General features: G+C 43.0%; 1 protein-coding gene across 6 annotated transcripts in view; it reads left to right on the plus strand.

The window, feature by feature from the left end:
• LOC147642437 (uncharacterized) overlaps positions 1 to 16,436 on the plus strand; it is a 41,292-nt gene extending 24,856 nt beyond the window's left edge. For 4 of the 6 annotated variants that reach the window (XM_086806446.1, XM_086806454.1, XM_086806428.1 and 1 more), the window contains 3 exons: positions 3,495 to 3,597; positions 15,140 to 15,252; positions 16,002 to 16,436. In XM_086806446.1, the coding sequence (XP_086662572.1) occupies positions 3,495 to 3,597; positions 15,140 to 15,252; positions 16,002 to 16,094 (309 nt within the window). In that variant the 3' untranslated portion in view covers positions 16,095 to 16,436. Of the gene's footprint in view, positions 1 to 3,494; positions 3,598 to 15,139; positions 15,253 to 15,584; positions 15,978 to 16,001 lie in introns of those variants that run through there. The other 2 variants (XM_086806463.1, XM_086806471.1) reach the window with 2 other exon arrangements.
• The last annotated feature ends 5,622 nt before the right edge of the window (positions 16,437 to 22,058 follow it).

Below are 22,058 nucleotides of genomic sequence, written 5' to 3' on the forward strand. Positions count from 1 at the left end.
TAGAAGGAGTTTGCATTTGGCAACCGTTTTTGGGTAAGAGCTGATTGTGTTCTCTAATCTACTCTACATCTGTGTTCTTGGCCATTAAGGTCTCCTATGTCTCGGCCTGGCACACACATTTGCATGTGTATGTTTGCTAGTGGAGCATAGCTGCTTGTGGTAAGACACTGGGGATTGGGAAGTGAGATTCTTCTTCAAAAGAAGCTGTGGATTCAAACTCTTCAAAACAACTTGTTTGAAGATGTTTTCATATGCATGGACGTCATTTGAAATCTAGCAAGCATTGCCCATGAAGCTTGTATGTAATCTACCTTGGTAATACAATCAAGTTACAAAGGGGTCGGCCTTTTCCGGTCCTATTGCAGTGTCATTTGAAATTTCAGCATCACTATCTCATTTGGTTTTGTGCCATTTCATCTTGTTTAATAGTATTAATAGTTTAAGTGTGTGACAAGATTGTGCTCAGCCCTATTTGGGGTAATTTCACTCAGCCTAGCCCCGATCAACACCATGGGTCTATCTCATCCTACCCAACCATTGGGTCGACGGATCTGGTTTGAACTTACACTCGTAATTAATATTCCTTTTTGTTACACACACACCCTAATGACAAACAAGAAAACAACGTACACACACACACACATCGCAAAAACAGTCCTTGATTAGAAGTTGGAATGTAGTATAACATCAATTAACATATGTTTGTAAAATCTCCGAGTCTATAACTATGATGCTTAGACTGGAAAGATATGTATTGCTGAGCATGAACACTCTGGGACCACTAAGCCGTCCGACGAGGAGTCCACATCTCTCACACCCAATATTGACGTCGTGCATATCCATACGGAGCCGCTTCAAATAGCCATATCACTTTTGAGGTACGAACGCTCCAACCAACCAACGCACCAGGATTCTTACAGTAACCGTCACTTGGATCGGTTCTCATAGCAACCGTGACCCAGTACACTCGGAGCCGTCCCTTGTCTATTACACAAGTTACATCTGGAGCACACTCACGTTCGCCGAGATGGGTGAAGGTCTCGGTTGACCATCTTCGCAATGTGATTCCCCACTCGGGAGTGCATAGTTGTCAGGTACGAAAAAATGGTACCGGTACGAGACTTTTAAATTTTGAAAAATAAGTTCGATTGAGGTACAATCCACTTTAAAAAACACTTGGAAAATAGATATTTTTACACTTTTGGCCATACTTTCAGACTTGGCACCATACCTTCAGCCCTCTTTTACTTATTCAGTATCTGAAACAAATCATGGCACCATACTCTTCTTTACTTTTCATACTTTCAGACTGGGGACCATACCCTCCTTTACTTTAGTACCTGAAACAAATCATGGCACCATACCCTCCTTTAATTTTCATACTTTTAAACTAGGGACCTCATGCTTTTCCTTTCTTGTGGAGTCCGAACCTCATTGCCAAAGAGAGAGGGAGGGAAAGCCTAGGTAGTAGGCCCTAGAGACTCAGAGAGCTTGAGGCGTACTTGTCCTTGAATTCAGTGCCCAAGACAAGCTTCTATATGATATAAATGACTAAATATGACAAGCTAAAGGGATACTATGACATATAAGACACAATGTGGGTCTCAGATATACCAATTTCTAACTCTATCACATAGGTGTTGTTCACATGCACTTAGTCAGGTTGTGCATTTGTGTTAATTTTGATCCTTTTCTTTGGGCAAGTGTTAGAGTACTGTTAGATTTATACATCCTAATGATAATTTCATTATTACTTATATTCACAATAGATTTTCTATGAGGTGCTATCATCTAAATTGTCTTCTGATACCTGCCCAAAGAAAAGGATCAAATTTAGCACAAATACATAGTAACAATACTCTGGCGCCTGTCCAAAGAAAAGAATCAAAATTAATATAAATGCACAACCTGACTAAGTACATGTGAACAACACCTATGTGATAGAGTTGGAAATTGGTAAATTTGAGACCGCTACTGCGTCCAGAATATGGTGTTTATTCTAAGGTTACGAGAGTTTGATTTTTGAAAAGGTGTAGGTCTGAAATAAATTAAAAATGTCTTTAGACTAAGATTATAGAAACCTTAGGCAATTAGTTATTAAATAATTGGATAAAGGCTAAGGTTATCAAGGAGTTGAGACTAGATATTGTTCAGTGTGGCCAAATTTTATCTAGGCAAGAAAGGAGATATCCTAAGACCAAGGATTTTAGATTTGTATGTTCTCATTTCAACTTCATAGGTTATTTGGACGCAATATGATGTGTGTGTATTCTCTCTCCTCTCTTCTCTCAATTAAGGTTTTTGGGACTTAATATGATGTGTGTGTATTCTCTGTCTCCTCTCTTCACTCAATTAATGCACCATAGTAATTTCACAGCTCACGTATGTATGTTTAGGCGTCTACAAGTGACATTGCCATCAGAGCAAAAGACTTCAAGGAATAGTTTAGAGAAAAGGATGTCATGAAGTTGTGCATGGTAGGCGCAGAACATCTGGCTGGTCACAAGCTTGTCATTGCCTGGTTCAAATCCACGGCACCTGACTGGTAACCATACTAATATCTAAGGCTAATTTCCTCAACATAGCACCAGCGCCACAAGGGTTTGTGTGCACATAGAAGGCCCTGTGTTGTTTAGCACCAGTACAGAACAGTGCCATATGAAACACAATCTAGCTTCCTTGTGTGTTGTTTAGCACCACTACAGAACAGTGCCATATCAGTCATCTGTGATCGGTCAAATCTGTCCACATGCTATGTGAGGTTGGCACTTGATTTGCTTGAAGCATCCAAACATGACACGAGTTGCCTAGCCAAGCTGCCCGAAGCTGTGTCATTTCCATGGCAAAAATGACGACCATAAAAGGAAAACCCAATACCTCTCCTGCCTCAGTTTCTACTTCTCATCACGACTTGTTTTACCTTGTTTTACAAGCAATATGTGGCATGTACAAGGAATCCCGACAACCATATAATTCCCTAATGGTTTCCTATCTTTGTCCAAAGCATTATGTGGCAATGTTTGCTTCTTTCTGACTTGTACCAGTAATTTTGCGAATGTCATATCTGAGATCTCCTTAGGCAAACCTAGGCTTGCCCTTGAGGGACTACTTTGAGAGCATTGATATTGGCAAATAGTATACCTTAATAGGAGATCTTCATCACAGCACATTGCAATAGATCCAAAGTGTATAGAGTAGCTGTGCCTTGGCTGCCAGCTTTCTCCTAAAGTAAATATATGTCTTCCCTGTGATGTAAGACCCAATTGGTCCACCTTTTCAAAGGGTGTTGAAATTCAGTTAACAACTGAGCTAATTTAAGTAAAAGAGAGCAACTATGCTATCTAGAATATGCTATGTACTCATAACAATGCCTGAGCAGTAATATTAACGCAAGTACAAGGTCCGTTATCTTCATTTTGATAGTCAGTTTCAATTCTTCAACAAATGAGGCTTTCCATTCTTTTTGTAAGTTCATCATGCCTTTTCTTTTTCAGGTCGTGGCATCTTTCAGCTTATTGCTGTATTCACTATATGGAGAGGAGTTGAAGGAAATGTTTGGATATGAGCATCATCCTCTTGGATTCTATGCATTGGCAGGTATGGAAGATGCAATCTACCCATTATATGGGATAATAATAATAATAAGCTCATGGAGACAAGACCGTATTTTGGTTTTTGTTAAGTGTGAGACTTTTCATTGGTACATTGTCACATGCAGAAGCCTTTTATCCTGTGCAGTTATTGTGATGCATTTACTTGAGAGGTAAATACACTAGACACGGGATTGAGCTCCAAAACCCCCTGAAGGTTCCCCCACCTTTTGGTGTATTTGTTTTTCTATAAAGTTGAGATAAGTACAATTCAGATCCTTGTCCTTGACCTTATGATATCTCCTTCTTTTCCTTGATGAACTGTCCAATAGGCCATTGTGGTGGCTCCAAATGGTCCGTGCTGAAACAACTGCCTACTAGCTGACTTCCCAGACTTCAATTATCTTTGTTCGCTGCTGAAGTGGAGTGCTGTTGTCTTGGACTTTGTTGCCATGTAGGTGCCTCTGTGATGCTCTGCTGACATGATATGAAATCAGATGACTGGAATGGGGGGAGGAAGATAATTTTATAGGGCTATCTGCCCTTCTGTGAGCTGCCCGACCATTGGCCAAGCCTGCCCGGGTACTACCTATGCGTATTCGGCCTCTGGCTAGGCTTGCCCAGCCTGTCCCATTACCTGCCTGGCCTGCACTACCTGTCTAGCAGTGTCTTGCACTGTCTAAATGGGCTGCCCAGCTGCGTGATTTGGACATCTTGCCTCCTGAGTGGTGTAGACTGAAGTTTGGTGCATGTCACTTGGCCTACGCTGCAAGACATCAGTACATACTTCCAACTCCAAGTGAGTTACAAAATTGTGTGGGGCCCATGCATGGAGAATTGCCTAGACTTGCCCTAGCCTTATGTAGCAGTTTAGCAAGGAGGATTTTTCCTGGAGTATTCAGAGTTGTTGACAGGTTACTCAAAACCAGGTGGACTCCCGGCAACAAGATAAGCAAGAGGGGATGTAGAGAACACCGCACTTGAGCACCATGGACATACAAACCCTAATTATGTGCCAGTTTTGGATTAGTGATGCGCATTGTACCTTGTTGTGAGCCCTAGTTCACGTACATGTCAAGCAGTCGCCGTCAAGGTCACGCACACATGCTGAGGACAAAGCTACAGCACTACACCAAATTACTTGTGTACCATCTTCTTTCATCTACAATATTGAGGTCCAACATGGAAGTGGTGGCTTTTTTTTCTGGAGAATTAGTTTAAAAATGGCACCCGGAGGGCTAGATGTACATGCTTAGCACCCTCAAAAGGGCAAAATACAGATGGGGGAGGGGTGTTTCCCTCCATGGCTGGCCGCTCTCGGAGGAAAACTATCTCATACAAGAGTTGGGGGGCAGGGGGAGGGGGACTGGTGGCCTATAATGCCAAGTAATTCGAGCTTACAAGCCCTCGACACCACCGTGATGGCGTCCACAGGCTGAGTCTAGATGGCACCATTAAATCAGATCCGGGCCATTGCCACAGATTTCAAAGGGTTGCTCAGCCGGTCCCCTCACCCCCCAGATCGAGGCTATGAAAGAAAGAGACTGTGGCACCACACACAAGTGGTGCTCCCCCCGGACTGCAGAGATTTTTAAGCTCTCCCTTCCCAAGAGAGGAGATGAGCGATTCCCTCCGAGCCCTACCTCATGGCAAACGCCCCATTACGAACGGACTCCCGGTTCACCTCTTCCTTCGTCGTCCGGACCTCATGGAGGATGGCTTCTGGGTCGCCTTTAATGAGATCATGACTAGTGGCCTCATGCCAGAGGGGCTCTCGGAGGTGCTCATTCACTTGGTCCCCAAGGAGGGTGGGGACCGTTTAGAGATACGACGGTGGCACCCTCCTTGGCAGTGCCTACAAAATCGTCGCCAAAGCCATCAGCCATCACTTGCAACCTCACTTCCCAGATTTGATTCATGGCGCTCAGACCAGCTTTGTCCAATATAGGAGCATCTTGGATAACATCTTCACTTTTGGGAGGTGACCGTCACGGCCCGATTTCGCCAGGAGGATTTGGTCGTACGATTCTTCACAGATTCGTGCAAGCCATAAAGGTCTTTTGCACGGCATCAAGAGCTCATATCAACTCGCACAAGTCATGTGGTTTTTGGGTTGGATCCTCACCCACCGTGGCTTGGAGACCAGTTGAGTCTTTTCAATGGATTCCCTGTGGCACTACGGTCTGATATTTGGGATGTCAAGTGGGAATCGATATATCACCAGAGCAGCAAATTTCTCTTCTTTTGAGCATTTGGAAGAAGATTCTTTATTGGAGCACCACACGGCTCTCCCTCATTGGCCGAGTGGTGGTGGCCGACTACGTGCTCATGGCCACCATGTGGTTGATTACCTCTTACTCCGCATTCTCCTGGGCATGCCTAGGATAGGTGCAGAGGCTGATCTGGAACTTTCTTTGGGCGGGACAGATGGCTGTCCTGCGAGGGCCAAGGTGGCCCAAAGGGTTATTATTCAGTCCCGTCATTGTGGTGGGTTGGGCATCATTGACCCAGCTATTCAGAGCAGATCCCTCATGGGCAAGCTGGCCGTTAGAGGCCATTAGCCAGGGGCTGAGCCCTGGAAGTCTTTCTTCATCGCTAGGATCTTGGCCCGTACGCCGACCCTCAGTGGCGAGCCCGCGGCCTTAGCTCCTCCTTGGAGGACTGCTTCGCTGCTAGTTTGATCAGAGCTTGGGGTCACCTCAAGCCTGCCCTCACCCAGTTACCTGCGGCCTCAGATGAGGAAAGAATTCACCAGCCCTTGATTTGGAACCCCCTCTTCAGGGTGCCCAATGGTAACCTCTTGGGAACTCACTCTCACATTGCATGGGGGCCCCTCAGCACTGGTTCTGCTCAGTTGATGGGAGAGTGGGCAAGCTTGAGAAGGCTCCCCGCAGAGACTTAAGACAGATGCCTCGCGTCATGGGGATCTGGGGCCAGGATCAGATTACCCTCGTCATCAATTCTGCCGTCCCCCATGATTAGCGGACCCCTCTTCAAGATCCTTCCCCTTGGCACTTTCACTCGACATGATTCCCTCTAGTTGTCCTCAGTTGGCCATTGGAGGACGGTTGGAACAGTGTGCGCATTGCAGCCACCCCATGGAGTTGCAGCGGCACTGCCTTCGGAGCTGTGCCAGCCTATACATGTCACTGGTCAGTGTGGTCCACACCACATACTATCACGATTGCCAATTGCTTGGGCGACTTTAGCCAGCCTCGCTCTTTTCTACGAGGAGATGGCAGGTGGGCAGGCCCTCCAGCTCTCACTACTGTAGGATTGATACAGTTCCCACCCCCGACAAACAGTTCGGCAGAGCCCTGGTCTCCAGGCACCATCCCAAGATGGGTGATCATAAGCAACATAGCTGCATGGCATATTTGGCGGGTTCAATGGAGTGAGGCCATCAAGGGTGTTCTCACCTCTCCAGCTTAGTCCATCCCCTCCATTTGGACTGACATCATTCATACCCTCTATGGCTTGTGTGGGGGAAGCTGCGGGGCAGGTCAGATTGCATGCGTAGACGGTGAGTGGCCTTCCTGCTCACATGGAAGCACGGGTGCCTTTCTCACCGATCACGCGGAAAATCGTGTGCGACCCTGTCGCCTGCCTGAGACCAGGAGGAGGCATGGGTGTGGTACCTGAACTCCACTCTCCTCTCCTCTATCGAGCCTATCTCCATGCGGGTGTTGGATCAAAGGTGAGCTCATGGAGGATGATCTTCCTGTGTGTGAGGAGCCATGGCTACTGTGCTGCTGAGCTAGAGAGTGAGAGAGAGAGAAATGAAATGTTATATTAACGTCTTCAAAAGGCCAAAGTGACCTATGAGACCAAAGTTACAACCATGTGACATCTGATACACTGTCCGGAAAAGAAAAGAAAGAACTGAAGGTAAGTATCTAGCCCTACAATACATGAGTAGGGAGCGGATGGAAGCAGCAACTAGGGAGAGTGGGAAGCTAATGCTACTAGTCAAAATGGGGTACATGAGTACATGGATACATGAATACATGAATACATGAATATGGGGAAGTACAAAAGTGACAGTGAGTACAACAGTATATGGCTGGAGTGGTAATCATCCTAGGAGCTCTAGCATGGGTCTCTACCGGATGGCCTGGATATCTGCCATAGTGAGATGCCTGGTCGGACGAACCCGAGAGAGAGAGAGAAAGAAAGAAAGAAAGAAAGAAAGAAAGATTTTATTAACGTCTTCCAAAAGACCGAACTCGGCCTATGAGACAAATCGGAGTACCTGTATGGGGTATCCTCTGTCATCCCAACAAAATGAAAAAGTACCCGAGAGAGAGAGAGAGAGAGAGAGAGAGAGAGAGAGAGAGAGAGGATGATGATGATGAGAGAAAGTGAAGTATAGCTGACTGGACACAATAGTACTAGTTCACTTGAATGATTAAACGAGTACATACGTGCTGCTTTTATGTATATATACCTAGATGAGTACATACGTGCTGCTTTTATAAGCTGAAAGTACATCATCATCTTTTGACCTTATTAAATGAGGTGTGACATCACTGCTTACCTCAAGGGAAGATTCCTAGGCTAAGAGACTGTTCCCACACTTAACTCTGATTTCCCAGCAAACCCCCCTTCAGAGTGAAGGAGTGATGAGACCCTTATGCAAAAAAGTTTCACTACCTACTCTGCTTTCCAGTCCTCTCGGCTGATTCACCACTCAACACCTCCTGTGAAGATTTAAACCGATGACGCCAATAGCTTTTTGGTTTTTCTACTTCCAGTATGTGTATTCAATAGCCGTTGCTGTAGGTTGCTTCATCACCAGAGACTACCGCCCATAAATCATCCTTCATGAGAAGGAGTTGCACTTTTGTCTGCTAGGTCAGAAAGCTGTTGGTGCCATCGAAGCGTTCCATGAGCAGGAGGAGACCCGATGTGGGAGATGCCATGATGAGCACTTAAGAGAATGTGGCCAAGAGACTAGGGTTTCAACTGAGAATTAGGGTTTCATCTGAGGACCAGGCTTTCAGCTCATTTGGGGTTTTAATCATTGCAAAATCACACATGGTATACCTTCTTCAGCTCGTGCAAAGAGCAGTCAGCTCCAGCATGGCACATTAGATGATGAACTCTCAGTTGTGCTGCAGCTGATGATCTATAAATAGTGGAGTTGTGTGCTTCTGAGCTTGGAGGCAGCGAGTAGACATGTTTGGTCAGAGAGAAGATGGCCACGCAGGTGAGATGCTCGGTGGTGGTGGGGCTTCACGCCCGGTCGTTCCAAAACGTGGTTGACGAGCAGCTTCGGTTCCCTCTGGAGGGTTGCCGTATGTCCAGAGGGACTTACAGAGGGAAATCTTGGGGAGCAAAGAGCTCTGTCAAGACTGCCGAACCGCGGGGGGGGCGGGGGGAGCAAGAGTTCCGTTGGGATTGGTGGACCTTGCTGCCAGACTCTGTCAATCAAGCCCTTCGCGTGAGAAGTGCAGCGTGTGGTTAGGTTCCTCGGTCAGACAGGAGACAGAGGCCGCTCAGTTGCAGGTGAGGACTCCCAGCAAATGTTACTAGAAAAATCTCCCCTATTTTATGGTCAGTAGCTTGTTCATGTTCATCCGTGGTCACCAACTAATGATTACCAAAGCCTCATAAGGCATAAATGCCCTGTCTGGGTTGAAGTCAAAGATCTTCCTCAGTACTGTCAGTCAGCATTACCTTACTTGGCTCAATCACTTGGTAAAGTGGTATGTCCACCCCACTCATATGGTAATGCCCATAAATTTTGCATTTATGGGACACGGATAGACCTGCTCTGGAATGTGTGGCTTTGGATATTCATATGGAAGGGATGCCAACCCAAGAGGGTTTTTTCTAGCTTAAATGGGGCAAGTTTATTGGTTCGTGTTTTGCATGTGGTAAGTTTGGACATATGCAATCTGAGTGTCCTTCAGTTCTATACCAAATCCCTAAAGGAGCTATGCCTTCGCAATCACCTCAATTAGTTGTTAATGCACAACAGAACAAGGGAAAAAATTTAGTGCAGCAACAGAATGCTTTGACAGATAAGGGTAAACCCAAAGTAACAATTGCTCTTGTGCTTCAAAAAGACAAAGAAAAGCAAGATTTGAGATCTTGGCAGACACCTAACAAAACAGTGAAACCAAGAACTCTGGTAGCTCGAAATTGGACATAGGGGTCTAATGTTGCTAGTACATCCTCGTTTGCTCCTCGTTTCATGCATGAGGAATCTAGTTATGAATGGTCACTCTATTCAAGAGCAGACGAATGCAATTTTTGGGCCTTTTATGGCAACTTCACATGAACTTTCTGACAATGATGTTTCCCAGCTTCCAAATAGTGGAGGGCATGGTTGGCTACAATAGAATTGTAGGAGACTAGAGATAGGCTTTTCTCTTTCTCTCTCTCATCGTGGATTACAGGCCCTGTTGAAGAGACTTGGATACAGAGATCAAGCTACATATACACGGAATGATGTTCATGGAAGAGATGTGTTGTTTCTCTTCGTCTTGAACTTATGTGTATTCAGGGGTTGTTTGACACGTCCTCTATCTTTCTCTCTCTGGGTTTTAGCAACCGTGCTTGGATGGTATATCTGTCATGGAAACAGGACATTGGTTTTTGAGAGGAAACATGACTTTGGTTTCGAGGAAACATGCCTATGGTTTATGGGATACAGGTCTTTGGTTTCATGTGGAAAACATGTTTTTGGATTCATGTGAATAGGTTGTAGTCTTCTTGAGGTTACATGCAAGCTGTGGCTATAGGAAAGGACATGTGGTATGGTACAGCCCTACTGCTGTTTGGGAAAAGGTTTGAGAGATCCATGGTAGAGATGGAGAAGACCTTTTTAAGCAGGGAGGTGTTGTATAGATGTGCCTTCTCTATGGTATGTTGTGCTGTAATAACGAGAGTTTTCATTTGGAAGTCTTGGGTGAAACTATAAGGGATCCTATTGGTAGAGGATTCTACAAGTTGTACTTTGTACTCAAATTTGATCAAGTAAAGAAATACCGCAAGTTGCGCCACTATGTTTTGGGGCCAATCGGTGTCCTTGCACTATTTGCAGGAGCACTCTAGCTCCCCCTGTTTGTTTCCTTTTCCAAGTCCCCATGGGTGATGAAGTGTTTTGTGTGTGAGTGTTTGTTTCACCGCTCGTCAAATTTTTGAAGGCCGGTTCCGTACCACTCCCACAAAAGAGGCTACTTTTGATCAACAATAGCTATTTAAAACACCAACTTTTTGTTGATTTGGTGGCTCATGCAATGCAACCTTTGAAGATGCATATTTTTGTTGACATTGATGTGGCTTGGCGCAGATTCGCCACTCGCATGCAGGCTGTTATTTTGGATTATGGTAAATGGTTTTTGGGAGAAGAAAGACAAAGTGAAGGATGCAAAACTAGTGACTCAACAACTCACTGAATGTAGTCATCAAAGAAGTCTTGATGATTCAGAGCAAGCGGCATTGATGCAAGCAACCATCTTGTCTTAAGAAAAATTATGAAAGAAAGCTGCAAAAGTGGCAGATCAGGTCTAGACAGAAACCTCTGAAAGACACAAGTTGCTCATCCAAAGGATTTTTAAAGGGCTTACATGTTTCGAGGACTTTATAATGCATTCATAGTCAAGAATCAGGATGATTGTTGGATTGGCAATATGCAACAATTAGAATTGAAGTTTATGGCTGCTTCAGTGACCTTTTTGTTGCCCCTGTAATAACTATTTGGCCCTCCTAGTTCTATTCACATGATGGAACCTTTGCCCGGACACTGGAGAGATAGAAGAAGGCAAGGGAACAAGGACCATAAGGTGTGCACATGACAAAGCACCATTTTTGGTCAAAAAAGCAGAGAAAAGCAAAAAATCAAACTGAGTTGACCGCGAGCAAGGAGCACCATTGGCAAGAGGAGACTGAGCCGAACGAAAAGCAATAAGCCGCTTTTTCAAAAAGCAGCTCTAGGGCCAAAAAGCAAGGCCCTGAAGCTAGAAAAGCAAAGCATAAAAGATCTTTCAAAAGATGGTCTTATTTGAGTAATATTTTATTGTATAAAGTGAAAAGGGAAAAAGCAAAAAGCAAAAGTAGGGATAAAATTTTGGCAAAAAGTAGGACTCTCTTCAAGTATAAAAAGGCTTGAACCTCTCTTGAAGCTCCATGAACAAGATCATGAAGGCATGGCTACCAACATTGATCATCACCATCATCAGGGAAGCATTGAAGCTCATCGTTGACTGAGTGTGGAAGTTTTGTTGTTTGCCAACCTGCAGTGTATCCGTTGTGCACCACTGGTCGTTATCCACGCCTCCAGAGCACCGCCTGCCTGCATCTAGTGTCTAGTACCACCGTGGACGGACCCGATTAGTCGTCGCCAACCTGAACTTGTCGATGTGGTCACCCATAGCCAGCCTACGTCAACCGCCACCTGGCTGTGTAGCCGTTGCCAAATTTCGCGCCACCGACTGACAGCAACACTACTATTGCCGCCACCTGCACCCTCTGCTCAGCATCTCCAGCATCGCCAAAACACCACCTGACAGAGCCATCGCCGCCAACTATTGTTGCCAATTGGACTTCCTACTGCGCCTATTGGCCACTGTCGAAGCGTTGCCCTCACCATCCGAACCACTTGCACACAGCTTGTTTGTGCGAGTTTGCTGCCACTTGTGCGGCCTACAGTGAGCCCGTGGGCTTCTCGACAACACCACCACAACTACCTGATAGTGCTGCCAGTACTGCCACATATTGTTTTGGGCACAAACTGATTCTACTGTGCCTCTTCGTGGACCTACCCTGGGTCATGCACATCTATACGATTTCTTGTGGTCATAAGTTTCATCGCATACGCTTATCTCTTGTGTACCTCATGTACAAGCTTGGGGTTCCTTGGATTTGGACTTGATCTGGACTTGGATTCGGACTTGGACTTGGATTTGGATTTGGATTTGGATTTGGATTTGGACTTGGATATGGTACTAGCCCGGTGAGTGATTCTTGTGGGTCCTTCCCGTGGTGTGCTGGGCATCAAAGATCTCGTGCCTTGACATCGACTTCGACTCACAGTATAATTTTTTCTGGCTTTGTGGGGTATGCTGAAATCTAAGCTGCTTTTCATGATCAATTGTTGTTGGCATTCGAGCAGACTCCCTTCTTCTTGGAAAGAGGGATTGGTTCGTTTACTTCCCAAAAAACATCTTTGTGAAAAGTTATGTGATTGGAGACCAAAAACTCTTATGCCTGTGGTTTACAAATTGGTTGCAAAAATGTTAATCAACCGTTTGAAGAATATTTTTTATGAGGGTCTACACCCTGCACAATATGGTTCCACGTAAGCACTGTGATTGGCACTCTTTTCTTTGGCCGGGTCAAATAATTTCCCCTGATCAAATTGTCAGACATCTTGGGTATCCTGTGGGCTGGAATGTCTCTCTAAAGAGAGAACGATAGTGAGTGTTGGACAAGCTCAATTTCAAACTTCAATATTGTAAATTATCTACCTGGCCGTTGCATGTTAGATTGAGAATTGTGCAATCCATTAGGCTACTTAAAAAGCATTTGGTCTGAACTCCAGGGCATTAGAGTAGCATCCAGCAAGCCTTTGGCACCAATTATGGCTTGATACTAAGTGCATAAATAATCTTCCGTTTCAAATTAATGGCATTTTGAGTACAGCTTCATCTTCTCTCTTCTATAAGGACGTGGTAGAAATGCAGCACATTTGTTCATGTCCTGAATTGAGAAAACAAAGTGGGACATGTCTTTGTAGACACTCCAATACCAATTTTGACTATGGAGGACATTTTTAGGAGATGTTATGGCAGGCAGCCTATAATGTACATAATGAAGTTAATTTATCAAAGCTTTTCTATTCTCCCCAGTAAATGATCCTTCCTTTAGTAAAAGTAAAAGTATATGCAAGAATACTCTTCGGAACTTAGGGTCGGGGGGGGAGTTGGGCGGGGGGATTCCGAAGCCCCTCCATGACTGCTACTCTTGCAAGGAGAGGGGGAAACAGCCACACACCGGGCTGGCCTCCATACGGAAAGCTCTGGGACTCCAGAAGTGAAAAAACCTGGCCTCCATTCCTGCATAGCCCCGAAGTTACCATGAAGGTGCTCCTTGAAGCCATGGAGGGTATAAATGAGGTCTGCCCAGATGAAACACACAGACTTTGCAGGAGGAATTGTGGAATGCCCATGTTTCATGACAGTGAACCTGCTAGATCTGCCACATTGCTAGACTACTAGTCATCTCTTGTCGAGAATCATGTGGCACAGTGGTAGCCCATTGGGTTACAGACACCTAGCTGGCCACTGACAGTCGTCTTTTGGTAGGACAAATGATGAAGTGCCAATCCTGTGCCATCCTCCTTGTAGTAGGAGTTGGGGATGGTCTCCATGGCCTGGACAACATCATCCTGGTAATGAAGTGTTTGCTTTAGTGGCACAGGGCATAAGTGCAAGATCTTCTTCCAATCGTTCTGTGCCATGGGGGACTCCCATAGACAATGATGCCTCACAGCATTTCATTCCTTAAGGTTTGCTATAATAACTTCATTAAGTTGAAATTGCAATTTCTAGACTGAAAATTTACATGAAGTTTGGATTGGAACTTCTTATGCATTTTTCAAGTAGTATGTTGTGAGCAAGGAAAGTAAGTGGTGGTATTTAGTGTGGCAAGGGTTTTTGAAATTTCAAGAGGATTGAGAAGGTGCAAGTTAAACTGTCCACACTTAAGCTTATGTGGCTGTGAATTTTGTGTTATTCCATTCTTAGTTGCATTTCCCATGAAACGGAAAAACGATGCTCCTGGTGGAAGAACTAACTGGTTGTATGCTGCAATTAGAAGGAATTGTATCATTGGTAAGGACAGGGCACTTAATGAGCACAATGGTTGTACTAAAGCCTCTTTTCTGTAACCTACCGACTTGGTGGTTTTTTAAAAAAAGTGATACTTTTCTGTATACATCATTCAAAAAAACATCAGGGAATAAGGGAATATTTTATGGTTTTTCCTCACCTCAAGTTTGTGAGTTGTCCCATAAAATTGTTAGATGGCCATGTTCTCAGGAAGCTGAAGAGAATGAGCAGCTCGACAATCAGCAAGAGCTATGATGAGTTTGTTTTATCAGTTGTGGTGAACATTATATTAGAGAACCCTGTAAAAGGCTGAAATGATGAGAATCTATGGATTACAGAAGGGCTTGTTTTATATTCAAACATGCCTGTCAAGGAAGCAAAGCAAAGATTTAGACTGGCTAGCCAAAGCAGCAGTTTAAAATAGATCATTGTATCATAAGCAGCAACAAGAAATGCCCAATTCAGAAGGTAGTCTGTACAAATAGAAGAAGCAAACGTTTAACAGCTGTAAGGGTTTTTAAAGAAATGAAGGTTGTAAATCCAGCAGAAAGAACACTATCAAAGCGTCCAAAGAGAATGCAAAGGATGGTGTGTTGAGTGTCTGGCAATGAAATTTGAAATTCTCGGCCTTAAGTTTCATTGCCATTCTGCCGGTGTTCTCTCTCTATTTTGACATGGACTAATTGCAATGTCTTCCTTTTTGAGTTGCAGTCACTGTGATATTGTTGGTGGGGCTATTATATGGATTCTTCATCGCCATTATATGTGGCCAAAAGATCAGCAGTCGACACTACCATGTACTTGCAAAACAGGAATTGACCAAGGTAAACGGAAGTGTCAAGTGTATTTGCGTAGATTGTGGCAAGTGTTGCACACACACAGAGAGAGCTAACAGAAAAAGCACATCAAGTATACAAATTGTAATAGGAGATGCGTATAGCATCCTCACACTCATTTGTGAGATCTACCTCGTGGCCTGTCTCTGCATGCAGCCGTGTCTTACGGATGCTGAGCTGCCAAAGATGACTCTATTTTGTGCTGTGTATTAGGTGCTGGCAATGCATATAGAGAGTCTATGATATGCATTCCAATGTGTGGGTGTGTGTATCCATAGAAAGTCCATGAGATGTCAGCGAATGTGGTGTGTTATCAGCAGTGAGTGTGACGCCCTGTGAGAGGTTGATGCTTAGTGGAAGATAAGGCAAGCCATGGTTGTCTGCTCTGGCTCACATGGTTCAGCAGGGTACTTTAGTCCCCAGCATGCTTGATAGCACAGCAGGTACGAAAAATGATGCATGGCAGAGCCACCTCACACGGCACATGTGAGTCATGAATACAGTTCTGTATACCAAGATGTGCATGGAACATGCACATTGCACCTTAATTGGACATGTGAGGATGCTTTGTGGTTAGGCTACATTACATACGGGGGAGCTGGTTGTCTGAAGTGATGTAGGTAAACAAATATAGAGTCAGTTTGGTCTCCATTTTCTTGTATACGAAATCTGCATCAGTTTATGGGTTTGTATTCCATCAAGTATAATTGTAAATTATGGTGGTTTGTGAGATGCAGGAATATATAGTTCAGAACTTATATGATGATGAACCTTCTCCAGCTCTTGATCCTGGACACGTCAGTGAGCTAAGGATGCTAGGGCTTTATTGATGCAGGGGAAAGAGTCACCATTGGCCTTTCATGCCCAGATTACTCTACCTCTTGATGCTAGAGTGGGTGTGTATGTTCAGCTTAGGGTCTTTACATACAGGTCCGCCCTATGTGATAGGATGAGGTGGCACGTGAAGTGAAAGTACTTGAGTATTGTAGCAAAATGTGAAGTATACGTGTTGACCATATAGCAGATGTCTGTATACGACCATATGTTCTTGTACACTAGTTTGTCTGTGTAGATCACATGTTGATTACTTCGGTGTTCTGTTTTGATTCATAAACACATCCATTCAAGGGCATATTATTATTTTTTAATTCAATGAAATTTGTCGTTCTCTATTAGCATCTGGATGGTTTCAAATGGTGAGTAGTTGGTTCTCCTGTGTTTTAATCAATTTTGACATATGGTGGTGGTAGATACAACAGAAGAAATAGAAATCTCAGCTAATTTGATCCACATATGCAACAAAAACAGAAATGGAAGAAATAGATACTGAAACGTCCATGCAAGCTGCCTCTATGGATTGCTCATGTCTGGTTCCATGACCCGGATGGGAAACAACAATGCTCACCAAAGCTTATCACCCAACCGTAGAGCTGAAGGAGTTCAGCTCTCAGCTTTGGATTAGAGGAGTCTACATGATGAGCTAACCAAAGCCAAGAAACTGTTCGCATCCCTTACTACGAACGACCTCTCGTGAATTCCAAGAGTCTTCTTCATAATTTAGTCATACTCACATGCATTGTGGTAAGTTGTTGACCTAAAAGGTAGATATGAAATCAAGACTTCCAATCTAGTCAACCATTTATCTGCATGTAGCATGCTTCTTTTGCAAATTAGTGGCATAGTTCGGTAGAAGAATGAATGTACTTGGTCTAGATTCATGTGAGAACCCATAGGTTCATAAAGAGTTACGAGATCTTTGTGTTCACGGACAAACTTTGCTTTCCCTAAGATCCTCAATCTTTAGAAACGCACAAACCTTACGCAATCGCAACCTCAAGCGATCTGATGTAGTTGTTAACGAAGATTGTCCTCAACTATCTCTTGCAGTAAGTAGTTCTTCAAGATAATCCAATTGGGAAATAGACACTCACAAGAATAAAGCTTACCTCACTCATCATCATGGTAATAAAGAACCAGGTGTTAATGATACACAAAATCATGTCTATTAACATATCCTTAGCTTGCTTATGATCCATTGTTATGGTATTTCCCAACATCCACTTTAGTGTACATGAATAGCAACTAATTGCATGTACTTGTTACTATCCATACTTGCGGTTGTGTGTTTTTGCATGAGCCAACTAAATTGGGTTTGATGGTGGATCACCTTCAACACAATTCTAATAGTAATTAATCAACCTTTAAATGAAGTCAATAAATTATTTCTATGTTGTATACCTAAGGTGACTCATATTGAGCTAGAGTATACACGCAAACTAAGGATATATTCTCTACTAGTCTAAATATCTGTCATCCCAAGAGTCAATTCCACACATCATTCTCTTTTTCAAAAGAATTATCCTTGTTTAATTCTTATGAAAGGTCATTATCCTAGCACTTTTTTCATGTATACCATCTCCATGGTGCATTACCACATTCACAATTTACAAATAGTTCTATTAGAAGTTTTCGATACTATAACATGGAAGTTTTTGCCTTCCCATTGTACATTCAAGGTCAACCAAGGATATTCATGTGCCCACCATTGGGTTAGTCCCATTTCGACAACCAATCAAAGTATAGATCTATAGAATGTGTAACTATCGATGAATACATGCTAACTATCCAACCTCAAAAGCATAGGTTAAGGGTAAGTATAAAAAATGCTCCCATGTATTCCCAACCTTATGCCTCATAATAGTGGCATTCACCTCTTTGAATAAAACTAATGTAGAGGGTTGCCACAAAGAAAAGTACGTAATTTAAGGGATTTATCATGAGAGATCATCTCAATGATAGAAACCATTCTTAACAAATAGGATGTGTTACTGATGATGCATAATTTGCATTGGCTATTTAAATAGTTACATGGGGGAAAAAAAATCTAGTGAGCTTTTTTATAATGAGTTGCTCACAAATGGAGGGTTATTATTTGGCCCCGTTGTTGTGGTGGGTTGGGCATCATCAATCTTCCTATTCAAAGAAAAGCCCTCTTGGGCAAGTTTATCGTTAGAGGGCTTCAGCCAGGGGGTGACTAACTCTTGATGGACCTTGGGCCCCAATATGTGGTGGATCTTCACGTAGGACCAAGCCCACGGCCTGAACTCCTCCTCTGAGGAGTTGAGCTGATGCGCCAGACCAGCTCTTGATTTGAAACCGCATCTTCACGGTGCCCAGAGGTTCACCTCATGGGCACCCACTCTCACAATGCTTGGGGGGGTCTTTACACGAGTCCTACTCAGTCTCATTGTTCGAGTGGGTCAGCTTTAGGAGGCTTCCCCTGAGACTCAAGACATTTAGGATACATTTCAATGGTCTTATTTTGTCCTATTCACACATGTAGGGGTGAGATCACTTTTAAAAAATGCCCCCTACTACAGGTGGCTTGGTCTCACCCCTACATGTGTCAAAAAGACAAATATGAGCGGCTGAAATGTATCCTTGGCTGACTCAAGAGAGCGATGACTTGTAGGGATTCAACGTACACACGAGAACACGGATGAGTGGTAGTAGTACGCACAACAATAATGAGAACACTTACCAATAAAAGCTCACTTCCAGTGACCCCAAATCAGCAATTTTGTGATCACTATAGTTGTGTGGATTGCTAGTGGATTGCTTGGGGTAGCTGCACATCTATAGTCAATGGGACAAGGCCTAAGACAACATGTGTGGACAACTAGTGGACAAGTACACAATTGTAGTCAATGCGATAAGGCCTAAGACAACACACTATAGTCACGTGGATTGCTAGTGGACAACTACACAACTATAGTCAACTAGACAAGGCCTAAGACAACACACTATAGTTGTGTGGACGGTTACACAATTGTAGCCAATGGGATAAGGACTAAGACAACACACTAGATCCACCCATTCCATCCTTGTCTAATTGTCATCTAGAAGAGCTAGTTCTAGGTGATCTAGATTGGTGGATCCAACCATTCCATCCTTGTCTAATTGTCATCTAGAAGAGCTAGTACTAGGTTATCTAGATTGGTGGTAACACCATGATCTTACCTATACCTACTCTCCGCTCAACTCCTCTCTTCCCCACCTACCTATAGCCTAATAGACGGCGTGGCCAGTCCCTCCTTGGAGTCTTCTTGAAGGAAATAATGATCACATATTTTGAGATTTACAGATCAGCGTGTGCTTCATTGGATAGTGCTCTTCAAGAGCCTCGCAATGATATATAGGATGTGTGGAACATTTACATTAGATAGGCTTTTATGCAAGTTTTAATGTATGGACTTTAATAAGTGACTTTAGGACATTAGTAAGTTATGGTTTATTTTAAGCCATGAAAACTTTATGGTTTAGTGTGAAGACATTAGTAAAGGTGAAGACATTATGATTTATCAGCCAAGAAAAGGTATGTACAATTAAGCTCTAGTTATTCATGCAAACATTGTATTCGATAAGTCTGATGAAATCAATAGTGCTTTCCATGTTCATTCAATATGTTTACTATATTCAAGCTTTAATGGTGATCTTGATTAAATTGGTAGAGCAAAGATCAATTTGGGCCTCTGTGAGGAGAAGAATCGTGAAGCCCAAGTGTAGGGGAAGATCCCAATGTGAAGAAAAAGGCTTTCACGTAGAGGGGAAGGTCAATCTCTCCCGGAAACCTGTAGAGAGCACTTGGAGAAGACAAGATGATGGAGTTGGCTACTAAGCAAAGGCATGAAGGCTTGTCGGTTGTAGAGATAGCAGTGCACAGATGGTGACGTTCAAGCCGGTCTGGGTGACGAGAAGAGAGAACATGGCGATGACTACAAATCTACCAAGAAAAGGTGGCTTCTAATAGTGATGGCGATGGCAGTTGCTGACGACTCTTCTTCGAACATGGTGTCGGCCTGCAAGATACATGGGGCGCTTCTATAGGCCAAGCGCAGCCAGCTTTTGAAAAGCTTAGTTAAGCTTTATTAAAGCTTTTGCCTAAGGTCTAATGACCTTATAGGCTTCTCTAAGGAGGAAAGACGACCTGCTACAGGGGGGGCACGGTGAAAACAAAAGAAGGCTTTGTATGGATTGAAGCAAGCTCAAGAGCTTGGTTGCTAGGATTGATGAGTATTTGTTCGAATGTGGATTCTCTCATGAGGTCTACATTTTGCATAAAGATGATCACATTATTTTGGTTCTTGTGTATGTGGATGATTTAATCATTAGTGGAAGTGGCAATGATCTCATTCAACTAACAAAGAAAAATATTTCAAAGGAGTTTGATATGAAAGATCTTGGTATATTACATTACTGTCTTAGTATTTAAGTATGGAGACATGATTCAAGTATGTTTCTTACTCAATCAGAGTATGCGAAAGAGATATTGGAAAGGTTCAACATGATGGATTGCAAGCCTCTTTCTACTCCAATGGAACCTAATCAAAAGCTTTTAGCTTTTACATAGGAAGGATGTGTGGATGTTACTCTCTTTAGACAGCTTGTGGTGGGAAGCTTGATATATGTTATCATAACTCGTCCAGGTATTGCTTATGCAGTGAGTATAATCAGTCCCAACACATGACTGATCCGAGAGTGTCACACTGGAGAGTAGCAAAGCGAGTACTCAAGTATCTCAAGGGTACGTTTAATTTTGGCATTGATTACACATCATCTTGTGATTAGGCAAGTAATGTTGATGATTGTTTGGAAGTCTATAGAAGCATATATGTTTTCTCTTGGATCGGGATCTATTTCATGGAAAAGTAAAAAGCAATCAACAGTTGCTTTATCTTCAGCAGAGGCTGAATATAATTCAGCCAAGAATGCAGTGTGTGAATGTGACAACAAAAGTATAATTCTTGGAGAGATCATGGAAGAACAAGAAGATTTCATTGCTATTTTTTGTGACAACAAAAGTTGTATTCAGCTCAGCAAAAATCTTGTGTTTCATGCGAGGAAAAAACATATGTAAAAGTTCATTATCACTTTGTTCGAGAAAAAGTCCAAGAAAGAGAAGTAGAGTTGGTTTATTGCTCTACAAATGATCAGGTTGCAGATATCTTAACCAAACCCCTTGCAAAAGCAAAGTTTCAATACTTCTGAGACATGATGGGAGTAAAGGAAAAAAAGTTGATCATTAAGGGGAAGATATGAAGGAAATAATGATCATATATTTTCAGATTTGCAGATCAGCATGTGCTTCATTGGATAGTGCTCGTCAAGTGCTTCACAATGATATATAAGATGTGTGGAACATTTACGTTAGATAGGCTTTTATGCAAGTTTTAATGTATGGACTGTAAAAAGTGACTTTAGGACATTAGTAAGTGTGAAGACATTATCGTTTATTTTCAGCCATGAAGAGGTACATACAATTAACCTCTATCATTCACGTAAACATTGTATTCGATAAGTCTGATGAAATCAATAGTGCTTTCCATGTTCATTCAATCTGTTTCCTGTATTCAAGCTTTAATGGTGATCTTGACTAAAGCATTAGGTTGAATTTCTTTATTACTTCTTGTACGAGTTCTCAGAGTCTTAAGGGATTTCAAGAATTGAATTCCATAGGTTTTCTTGCGTCTTAGCTTGTAACATGAGTAATTGGTGTGTGTGGATGTAGGTGTGAAATGGTATGTAAATGTGAAAGGGTGTTCACAAATATGAGTGATGATGCGGTAATTATAAAGTCACTTAAGCAATGGTGATGTAACAGCCAAAGGTGAAATCACTTAAACATAATGATGTGGTAACTAAAATCTGAAGTCGCTTAAACATGATGTGATAAACAAAATGTTAAACAGGATAGTGTGGTAGCTGAACTGTGAAGTCACTTAAACATGGATAGT

This window comes from Cibotium barometz, chromosome 1 (assembly GCF_041138505.1).
Source record: "Cibotium barometz isolate CiBa-2024 chromosome 1, ASM4113850v1, whole genome shotgun sequence".
NCBI classification, from domain to species: Eukaryota; Viridiplantae; Streptophyta; class Polypodiopsida; order Cyatheales; family Cibotiaceae; genus Cibotium; species Cibotium barometz.